Source organism: Paroedura picta, chromosome 12 (assembly GCF_049243985.1).
Source record: "Paroedura picta isolate Pp20150507F chromosome 12, Ppicta_v3.0, whole genome shotgun sequence".
NCBI lineage: Eukaryota > Metazoa > Chordata > Lepidosauria > Squamata > Gekkonidae > Paroedura > Paroedura picta.
This window is the reverse complement of record NC_135380.1, coordinates 16,626,301-16,637,181: the sequence shown is the minus strand read 5'-3', so window position 1 is coordinate 16,637,181 and position 10,881 is coordinate 16,626,301. Positions and strand designations below refer to the sequence as shown.

General features: G+C 46.8%; 1 protein-coding gene across 2 annotated transcripts; it reads left to right on the top strand.

The window, feature by feature from the left end:
- Positions 1-3,207: 3,207 nt before the first annotated feature.
- Positions 3,208-9,583, top strand: LOC143821467 (neuropeptide FF receptor 1-like). Of its 2 annotated transcripts, XR_013225804.1 has the most exons (4): positions 3,208-3,509; positions 4,520-4,619; positions 6,412-7,422; positions 8,676-8,725. XR_013225804.1 is itself a non-coding variant. In XM_077305451.1 (3 exons), the coding sequence occupies exons 1-3, from the start codon at positions 3,245-3,247 to the stop codon at positions 7,295-7,297; spliced, it is 1,251 nt and encodes a 416-aa protein (XP_077161566.1). In that variant the 5' UTR covers positions 3,208-3,244; the 3' UTR covers positions 7,298-9,583. The 2 variants fall into 2 exon arrangements, 1 of the variants encoding a protein (XP_077161566.1); XM_077305451.1 differs by having other exon boundaries at positions 6,412-9,583.
- Positions 9,584-10,881: the final 1,298 nt, after the last annotated feature.

Below are 10,881 nucleotides of genomic sequence, written 5' to 3'. Positions count from 1 at the left end.
GTCTCCAAAGCTGCCCAGGGCTTTTTGTGGAGAGGCGGTGGCAGACAGCCCTCCCACGCACACTTCTTGGTGTGCCAGAAAGCCCTCCTGTGGCCTCTGTGAGGCCGCAGGAGGCCTTCCCAGCCCAGGGGACTTTCTGGCCCAGCCAACTCTCCTCCCCACACTCACCAGCCCTCCAGCGGCCTCTTGGCATGGTGGCCAGGAGTGCAATGGTGGCAAGTTTACCAGAGCATTCCTGGCCGGAGTTGTTGGGGGCAGGCAGTAGTGGTGCCAGGCTTTCACCACTGGATCTAGCCCAGTAGTGGGGCCAGGCCAATCAGGAAGCACACAGCCTCGCTGTGCACTTCCTGATTGGCCGGGAGTCTGGACATGTTCTGCCCACACTCCACCCAGGAGGGCTTAGCCCTTTTACATATTTATAGCTAATAATGGTTACAGATGTGACCAAAATATGATAGCTTCAGATCTAAGCATTGTAAGGGGGAATACAATACTATGAATTATCTTCATCAGTAGCACATCCTTCCACTTAAAGACCTTTTGTAACCAACCATATTCTGCACTATTGCACTACTCCTTGGCTGCCCTTTCCAGTCCCAATCTCCTTCATGATTTCTTGGTCTCAATCTCCCTCTTGGTTACCAATAGAACCCATGAACAGAAAATCTTAAACAGCTTCAATTTCTGCAATTCCTCAGCAGTCCTTACTTGGGCCTTCTTATTACAGCATCTAGAAGTTGGTTGTGCCAACATCTTGTGCGGGTAGACTGCAAGCAGGGACACAAGGTTAATTTAGCACAAGTGCCCATCTCTGTCTTTCCCCTGTGTTTCCACTTGCACAGACAGCGCTAGAACCAGTGGAAGCTTTGCACTGGATCTAACCCATTATTTCTCTGTACAAAAAATAAGCATCTGTAGAGCAAAACAGCTGTCAGCGACTGGGGAGAAGGGTTACATGACCCTTTCTAAGGGAGTTGGGTGGGATATGAATCCATGTAGGATTGTCATTGGTTTGTATGTAGAAGAGAGGAGGGAACGTTCCCTATTCCATTATTTTTATATGGTTTGCATGTTTCCCTTCTCCACATTCTTCTGTGGGCTTGCAGGTTTATTTGCATCCTATCTGCCTATTGTACAGGGTTTTTTTTTTTGCACAGCATTTGAATGCCCTTTACAGGACAGACATTCCACCCACCACGGTTCTTCTTTCCCCTGCTCCCTGTTGCCTCCCCCTTCCCTCTGTCGCCGTCCTGGTGTCCTCCTCCTCCTCCTCCTCTGCCCAGCTTCTGCCTCGGAGGCTCTGTGCCAAATGTCTAGGCAGGTGTCTTGGCAAGCACTGCGTTTGCCATGGCAACCCACAATGGTGGTGGAACTTGAGCCAGAGTTTCACTGTTTTTTTCCCTAAAGTTTGCACTTGCACAGAAACTGTAATTAAATGGGGAGGGGGGGGGGAAGAGTTCCATCTCCAATTTGGGGGGGGGGACATTTTTAGACTCTTTTCCTCACCACCACCCTTTCCAATTCTCTTGGGTTTATGGAGCGTGAAATGGTAGCTGGGGCTAGTCCCTTAGCACGGCTTTCACGATCCACACAAGGATTAGCCCCGGTCTTCTGTCTATGGCAATCATAGGCGTGAAAGGCTAATAGGATGACACAGAAAGAGTGACTTTTCCGTAACCCACCTTGAGCTTCAGAATAAGGCAGGATAGAAATTGCATACACAAACAAACAAACAAACAAGCAAACAAATAGATAATGCTGGAAATGGCATACGTTTTAGGGGGAAAGGTGGTGTGGGGAAACAAAAATGGCATGAAAATAAGGGATCAAAGCTTCAATCCGCACAAGGAGAAAGCAAAATCTTACTGGATACATTAACTCTCCAATGGGGAGGGACTCAATCATAGAATCCTAGAGCTGGAAAGGACCGTACAGGCCGTCTAATTGAACCTTCTGCTCAGTGCAGGATGAGCGTCCAGGATAAGTCGCTGTCCAGCTGCTGCATAAAGAACACCAGTGACCACCTCTTTAGGCAGCCCATTCCACTGCTGAATGACTGGATGATTGCTGAACTAATGTAGCTTATAACACCCCTCTCACTTCCTCTATTTTCCTCTCACAACCACAATCCTGTGAGGTAGGCTGGGCCAGGGGTGTGGGACTTGCTTGAGGCCACCAGGGCATGTTTCTGTGGCAGAGGAGAGATTCACACCTGGGAGTCCCCAGGCTTCCTCCAACCACCGTGCCGGTGCTGGCCTGCATGTTTTTAAGCCAAAGCTGCAGAGATCAAATGCTTCCCCCCCCCCTCATTTCCTTACGAAATGTAATCCAAATGCCCTTTTCTCTGGGGCATAGAAATGCAGTGAGCCATCCTGACAAATGGGAGAGGGATGACCAAATGTGTAGACACGTAAATAATTAAAACATGTAAGGAAATAAATGCACTGCAGGGGGAGAGGGGAGGAAGTGGTCTTGTCAGATCAGTGGAAACTTTCCAGTCCCTCTCTCTGCCACGAAGCACACTCACACATGAAGCTGCCTTATACTGAGTCAGGCTATCACTCCATCTGGTAAGTATTGCCTCTGCAGGCTGGCAGCAGCTCTTTAGGGCAGGCTTTCTCAACCAGGGTTTAGTGAGGGTTCTTGATTGCCCTGGAAGGGTTTTCCAAGTGGGTGGGAGTTAATTAACTTAAATACATATATTTAAAATGTGCCAAACATTTGTAGTGATATTAACCATATATGGTCATACCGATCCCCACTCTAAAGCGATTAAAGATGGGCGTAGAGGAGGTGGGAAGGAGCCCCAGGTGGGCATGTACACAGCTGTGCTTTCCAACCATATTCTGCACTATTGCATACTTCTGAGGTTTCTTGAAGCCTGAAGAAGGTTCCAGGGGGTTTCTCAGTCATCAAAAAGTTGAGAAAGACTGCTTTAAGGTCTTAGGCTGAGGTCTTCCACATAACCTACTACCTGATCCTTTCACCTGGAGAGTCCGGGAATTGAACCTGGGACCTTCTGCTCTACCACTGAGATGTAGCCTCTCTCTTCTGACTGTGACCCCCTAATCTTGTGGGGTTAGTTTCTGAACTAATGGCCAATGGTGATAACTTTCCGATAAAGTTGCCGTCTCGAGGTCTGCTTCATCTCAGCTCCTGCCATTAACCCTTTGGTGGTTTCCTCTCAGTTTCCCTGCCAGGTGAGTTGAATTCCTGCCCTACCACGGAGCCCTCTGCAAGCAGCATGAACCGAACCCTCAATGCCACCAGGAACCTGACTTACTCGCCGTATTACCAGCATTCCCTGTCTATTGCAGCCGTCTACATCGTTGCCTACCTGTTCATCTTTGCCTTGTGCATGGTCGGGAACAGCCTGGTTTGCTTCGTGGTGCTGAGAAACGCCCGGATGAGGACGGTCACCAATTTGTTCATTCTCAACCTGGCCATCAGCGATTTGCTGGTGGGCATGTTTTGTGTGCCCACCACGCTAGTGGACAATTTAATTACAGGTAAGGAAAAGAGGGGTTGGTAGGGGGATGCTTGGGGGGGGGGGGAAGAAAGTGGAAAAGACTAGCAAAGCAACACCAAGTCATTATGTGCATAAGGGCTTATTTGTACCGGCTGTACTTGCAAGAAGACAACAAACGTCATTTGCCCTGACCTAGATAGCTCAGGCTCACCTGCTCTTGTCAGATCTTGGAAGTGAAACAGGGTCAGCCCTCTAGTTTGTATTTGGATGGGATCCCACCAAGGAATATTAGGGTTTCTATGCAGAGGCACAGAGCCGCTTGTGGCGCAGAGTGGTAAGGCATCAGACATGCAGTCTGAAGCTCTGCCCATGAGGCTGGGAGTTCAATCCCAGCAGCCGGCTCAAGGTTGACTCAGCCTTCCATCCTTCCAAGGTCAGTAAAATGAGTACCCAGCTTGCTGGGGGGTAAACGGTAATGACTGGGGAAGGCGGATGGCCAGTAGGGTTGCCAACCTCCAGGTGGTGCCTGGAGATCTCCCAGAATTACAACTGATTCTCCAGACAACAGAGATCAGTTTCTCTGGATAAAATACCTGCTTTGGAGTATGATGTATAGCAGGGTAGTCAACCTGTGGTCCTCCAGATGCCCCTGCCAGCAAACTCTGGCAGGGGCTCATGGGAATTGTAGTCCATGAACATCTGGAGGACCACAGGTTGACTACCCCTGGTGTATAGGGCATTGTACCTCACTGGGATCTCTCCCCTGACCAAACTCTTCTTTGCCCAGACTCTATCCCCAAATATCCAGAAATTTCCTAAGTCAGAGTTGGCAACTCTAATGATCAGACCGACATTTGATGGGAAGGACCCTTTGCTCCGCTGAATCGACAGATAACTGGCTTTGAGGGCAACAACCTCATTTTCTCCTTTGGCCTTAAGTTGCTGAGACTGCTCTCCCCACTGGAGGAAAAAAAAAGAGAGCCAGCCTATTAAAAGCTTACGAGTGAGCTGGCCTCTGGCTGACGGTTCCGCCCCCTTGTTGTCTCCTAGGCTGGCCCTTCAGCAACAGCATCTGCAAGATGAGTGGCCTCGTGCAGGGCATGTCTGTCTCATCCTCGGTCTTCACCTTGGTGGCCATCGCTGTGGACAGGTGAGATGGTGAATAACTCCTGAGAACTGCATGTGTTGCAGCCTCAGGGACAGAGCTCAGTGGACAGTGAATCTGGACAGCTGTGTCTATCTACCTTTTGTATTTTCTACCTTTTGTATTCTCTATATTTTAAGATGTTTTAATTCCTGGTTTTAATGGATGTTTCTTATGCTGGTCTATGACCGTAATAAAATTGTATTGTATAGAGCTCAGTGGACAGACTTGAGGTCTGAAAGCAGCAGAGAAAAGGGGAGGGAATATAATGGGGGCAGGAAAGATAAGGTAGATTTATCAAGGTTGCAGGCCCTTAATGTAAATTGCCTTCCCTATAGGCCTGCCCCCTGTTCTTCATTTCAGGGAAGTGTCCTTATTTATTTTGGATACATGCATGGAAACAGGTGTGCCACCCCTGCAGAGAGCAGCTCTACAGTGCAAATCCTAGGCAGAGTCACTTCAGTTTAAGGCCACTGAAATCAGTGAGTTGCCCTGTTAATTTAATACACCACACAAGCCCAATATATTCTAATTAAGCTCAGTGCTTTCAATAGATTGCCTGTTAATTTAACACATCACACAAGGTCAATATATTCTAATGCAGCCCACGGCTTTAAATAGATTGGCCTGTTAAATTAACACATCACACACAGTCCGCATATTCTAATTTGGCCTATTGATTTCAGCAGGTTGCCCTGTTAATTTAATACATCACACGAAGTCAGTGTATTCTAATAAAGTACAGGTAACGTTTTGATGTCATTCTCTGATGATCTTGCAGCGTGCTTCTCATTTTGAGCTCTCCGTATGGCAGCCTTAAGGACACAGAAGTCGGTCACACAGGAGATTTTTTCCAGACTAGTTATTCCAGCACTGCATCTGAAAGTGTGAAACTTTCCTGAGAAGAGAGACAAGATAAATCTGAACAGAAATTAGAATGATGCCATGAGGATCACACCCTGACCCAAATGGCTTAGGCTGGCCAAGTATTCTCCAATCTCAGGAGACTAAACAGGGTCAGCCCTGATTAGTACTTGGATGGGAGATGGCGACGGAAGTCCAGAATTGCCACACAAAAGCAGACCATGGCAAATCACCAAAGAACTTATTGAGAAATGTGGAGATTATTAGTGTTGGGATTTTTGGAGTAAGCTTGGTTCTGAGTCCCTTCAAAGAAATAAAGCTGCAGAGTAACAGAGTGTTTTGAAAGTATGCAGTTATTAGTTGCCATTGTGGATGAGGCACAGATCCAGACTCACAGCATTTGGAGGGTTAAAAGAGAGTAATCTTTATTGGAAAGATTATTTACAGAAATAGATCATATTCATCTGCTTCAGTCTCCTTACTGAAGCAGAGTACAAAAGCTTAAAAGATCATTACAAAACACACTGCAAGCCTCTGGCTCAAGCAGACTGCATGCCTACACATCAGCAGAGAGCCTTAATGCTGCTCCTTGCTTCAGAGTACACACATTAATCTTTTTCTGAAAGAAGTAGGAAGTGGGCGGGAGCCCAGCTTAAACAAAGGGAATCCCAGCCATATGCTTGGGATTTCCTCCCCACTGCAACCTCATAATGACCATTTGGTGAGTCCATAAGTGTAGCTCAGAAGCTTAAACAGCTTCACAACAGCCCTTCAAGGCTGACTTCACCAAATTACTTGCTGGTTGCAATTTCAACAGTTAGTGGCTTATGTGAGGCTTGAAGCTGGGGAGGCACCTCCTTCCCACCTCTCCATGCCTTACTCAGTGATCGAGAGGCCTCCTGTTTCTCCACGCCATTTCCTTGTGTCTCAACAGGTTCCGCTGCATCGTGTATCCGTTTAAGTCAAAGCTCACCCTTTTCCAGGCCCTCAACACCATTGTCAGTATTTGGGTGCTGGCCATCACCATCATGTGTCCCTCTGCTGTCATGCTCACAGTCGCTCAGCTGGAGGATAGCTACATGGTGTACGACGACAACCAGAGCATGGCCTATCCCTTGTACTCCTGCTACGAGGCCTGGCCTGACAGCAAGATGCGCAAAGTCTACACCACAGTCCTTTTCGTTCACATCTACGTAGCCCCACTGACTCTGATCACATTCATGTACGGCAGGATTGGGTTTAAGCTGTACAGATCTTCAGGCCCGGTGAGTCGGCACCAGGTGGTCAGCGAAGATAGGTGCAATACCGTGGTCTCCCGGAGGAAAGTCAAGGTCATTAAAATGCTGATCCTAGTGGCGTTGCTCTTTATGCTCTCCTGGCTTCCCTTGTGGACACTGATGCTGCTTACAGACTACGTCCAACTGGAGGACCATCAGATCAATCTGCTGGCCAGTTATGTCTTCCCCTTCGCCCACTGGCTGGCCTTCTCCAACAGCAGCGTCAACCCCATCATCTACGGTTACTTCAACGAGAACTTCAAGAGGGGCTTCCGGGCAGCCTTCAAGCTCCAGAGTTGCTCTGATGAGATGGCCCGTCAAGAGGCATACCCTGACAGGGCCACCGTCAGCACCAGTGGCTTTGGTGCGCGGAACAAAATCTTCACTGACGGAGAGTCCTCCGACTCGGTCTGCCTGAAGAATTTGCACCCTAAAGCTTCTTGTGCCCTGCAGACGGGATGCGCCCAAAGACAAGGACTTCATGTCGAGGATATTGGTGACATCACACCCCTGAACAAAGTCTGCAAAGCTTGGGTCGCCTGACAGGGAGGGCTCCATAGGCATTTGGCCAAGAAGGACCCGTTTCTTTGCTGAATCCACAGCTGACTTGCGTTGGTGGAAACAGTAGAGTTGCCTTTCATTCACAACTCACCTGGATTCTAACGCATGTAAGAACAGCTCTCTCTTTCCATGTGTTTTGGAAATTCCGGTGGCCATTCAGCAGTGAGGTCTATTACAGAGGGTCAAACTATATGTGATACTGCAGTTGCATGAGTTTGGGAATATCTCATTTTTTAAAAAGTTAGGATATTTAACAGGCCTACATAGAGGAAGGAGCTGGAATGAATCTCTGCTGGAGAGTCTTAAAAACCCTCCCCTTCCTTGCCATTTCTATATGTTAAATAGCATCTCTGAACTTGCCGTTAGCTCCATGGGAAGGAAAAGGGACAGTGAAAGATTCTAATCATGGAACTGTGTCAGTCTCAAACAACACTTCACCCACAATAGCACAACATTGAACCGGAATGTGGATACTGATACCAGAGCTTCTAATTAACCAAGATGCTAACTTTGCTGCCACATGCACCCAGACAACACAATCAATTACACCATCTCAGGCTTATTCGCATGCTCATTTTCTAACATTGTATATGCCATTAAATGCCAACCATCCCCCCTGTTTCTCTACATAAGACAAAGAGGTCAAACCCTGTGCCAAAAGGATACATGGATACAAATCTGACATCAAGAATCACAAGACTGAGAAACCTGCAGGAGAACACTTCAGCCTTTCAGTACAGTCAATGGGTGACCTCAAAGTAGCTGTTTTATTGCAAAGGAACTTTAGGAAGAGACTGGAAAGGGAAATTGATGAGTTGCAAGTTATTACAATAGTCAGAACAATGGAATCCCCAGGACTTAATATGAATATTGGTTTGTTATCTCACTACATATGTTAACCTCATTCAGCCTTTACATCCTCTTTATTTTATTTCATTTCATTTTTTATTTGGAACAATAGATTAGAATAGTAGATTATAATGTAACATAACGAATAGTAGAATGTAATGTAATTTGTAATGGTATACTGGAGTATATTTTCTGGTCTAGGGACAGGAGAGATAACTCTACATTGCCAATTACCCCACTGCAAAGAAGATATTGTAAGATCACCTCCATGCTTAACAGGTGATGCATGGGACATAAAGGCAGAAATAGTTAATTACTCTCAGCATTCCACAATTTAAGATACATCTGCCCATCAATCTCCAATTTTGACATATTTATTTCCTATACTATGTTTTCCCCTGGAATTAAACCCAAACAAATGGTAGCCATATAAGCTAAGCATGATATTCCTGTTTGGTCCCTGAATCTGTTAAACATATTCATGCTAATTTACTGCTTGTTGTTGTTTTAGGTGTAAAGTCATATCCAACCCATCGCGACCCCATGGACAATGATCCTCCAGGCCTTCCTGTCCTCTACCATTCCCCGGAGTCCATTTAAGTTTGCACCTACTGCTTCAGTGACTCCATCCAGCCACCTCATTCTCTGTCGTCCCCTTCTTCTTTTGCCCTCGATCGCTCCCAGCATTAGGCTCTTCTCCAGGGAGTCCTTCCTTCTCATGAGGTGGCCAAAGTATTTGAATTTACTGCTTACACTCTACCTATATGGCCATTTTCAAACTGCCTTAATATTCCATTTCAGTAAGTGGTTGCTAAAGAATTTTTTCCTGTCATTTCCTGCAATTGTAGTAACCGGCTGCTAGCAGAATTTATTTACCTATTCAAACAAACCAACCAGGGTTGGGTTAGCAAAGCGTGGTTGAGCTGTTTTTGAGGGAAACGACTTTCTTCCATTTTCTGCCCCTTTGTTGCGCTTCTAAATCGCCGTGGTGTGCTGTTTGAAATGTCCATAGAACTTCTGACAGTGCTGCTTTTCCCCCTTGCCCTTTTTTCCCATGCAATTTTCTGCTGACTTTTTTTAATGTCCTAAGTAGAACGCTCTAGTGCTAAACCAATATAGCACGTCAATGCTATAGCAGCACCATTGAGATGCCTTGATTCCATTGACTCAGCCCCTCCCTACAACTCCAAAGAGGATTCTGCGGTGGAAAAAGGTGGTGATAAAATCAGCACTGTTTGAAGTAGTACTTCTGAGACAGCTCATTAATGGAAGGAAATTTGCTGTATGACCCCCCCCCCCCGTCCTTGTATCGCTTTACTTGAAATCGGACCAACAATGAATAACTTCTGACTGAGAACGGTCATGTCAAAATCTTCTCTGTATGGACTGGTCATTTCCATTTGGTTGTGTCTAAAGAAGTGTGTGCACATAGAAACTTCTACCTTGAATAAAACTTGGTTGGTCTTAAAGGTGCCCCTGGACTTGAACTTTGTTTCATTTTGGCCCTCAGTTTGACTCCACACTTTTCTGCTTGGGCTACACAAGGGGGGATGCCTGCTTCTGTTGACATGTATGAGCTTTCTTGCAGGGTTGTCAACCTCATATACTACCTCAGCCAGCCACCTTCCCCTACCCCCTCCTTTGCACAGGGGTTTTAATCTGTTCTAGTTCTGCTACATGCTGTCTCTTTTTGCTGTGCCTCAGCATCCATGCAAACTGCAGTGATGCAGTGATGCACAGGTGCCTTCATCCTATCTTGTTTTAAAAAATGTGCCCAGCATACTAAAAGATAAGCTTCTTGGTGAGCTGGATTAAGTTAATATAAACCTAAATCCTCAATTTAACTGGATTGGGATTTGTGCATCTAGATTGCCTGAATTGCAAGTGTTAACAGATGAGTCTGTGCCTTCGTTGATGCAAGCTGACCCAAACCGTAGCATGGCTCACTGTAAAGGAAATGGGCAATTCCTAAATGGCATGTGGATGTATGCCTACCTGCATGCAGAAGGAGTGGTGGAAAAGGTGCCACCTTGGTGTTGTGGTTAAGAGCGCTAGAGCGGAGACCTGTAATCTGGAGAGCTGGGTTTGTTCCCCCACTTCTCCACATGCAGCCTGCCGGATGACCTCAGAGCTCTCTCACCTATTTCACAGGGTACCTGTTGTGGACAGAGGAAAGACAGGCAATTGTAAGCCGCTTTGAGACTCCCTTGGGTAGTGAAAAGCAGGGTACAGAAAAACAGCCTTTTCTTCTTCTTTGTCTCTGGGATGCTCAATGGCAGGGGTAGTCAACCTGTGGTCCTCCAGATGTCCATGGACTACAATTCCCATGAGCCCCTGCCAGCGTTTGCTGGCAGGGGCTCATGGGAATTGTAGTCCATGAACATCTGGAGGACCACAGGTTGACTACCTCTGCTCAATGGGATGCTTCATAGGAAAAAGCAGAGGGGGGTTTCTTGGTAATGGTTCACATTTCCAGATTGAGTGGGCTTTGGGAAAAGCAGAGAGAAGCCCATAAGCAGGCAAAGCCAGTCCCACAACAGCAGCATCCATGGTAGCCTCTCAAACACCAAGTGCACCAAAATCCCTATGTTTCCTCCCAAGGCTCTTGCAGAGGCTCTTTGTCAGCCCGCACCAACATTTCCCGCTCCCTCCCCTCTTGCCGGTGGGACTGATTTTCAGACACATTCCAGGTGGCTTTGGACCAGGGCTGTCTTGCT

Bases quoted from the DNA above. Each gene is read 5' to 3' on its own strand.
- LOC143821467 (XM_077305451.1), top strand. From the start codon at position 3,245: ATGAACCGAACCCTCAATGCCACCAGGAACCTGACTTACTCGCCGTAT. The intron at 3,510-4,519 runs GTAAGGAAAAGA...GTTGTCTCCTAG, and splicing joins AGTGGACAATTTAATTACAG to GCTGGCCCTTCAGCAACAGC. The intron at 4,620-6,411 runs GTGAGATGGTGA...GTGTCTCAACAG, and splicing joins GTGGCCATCGCTGTGGACAG to GTTCCGCTGCATCGTGTATC.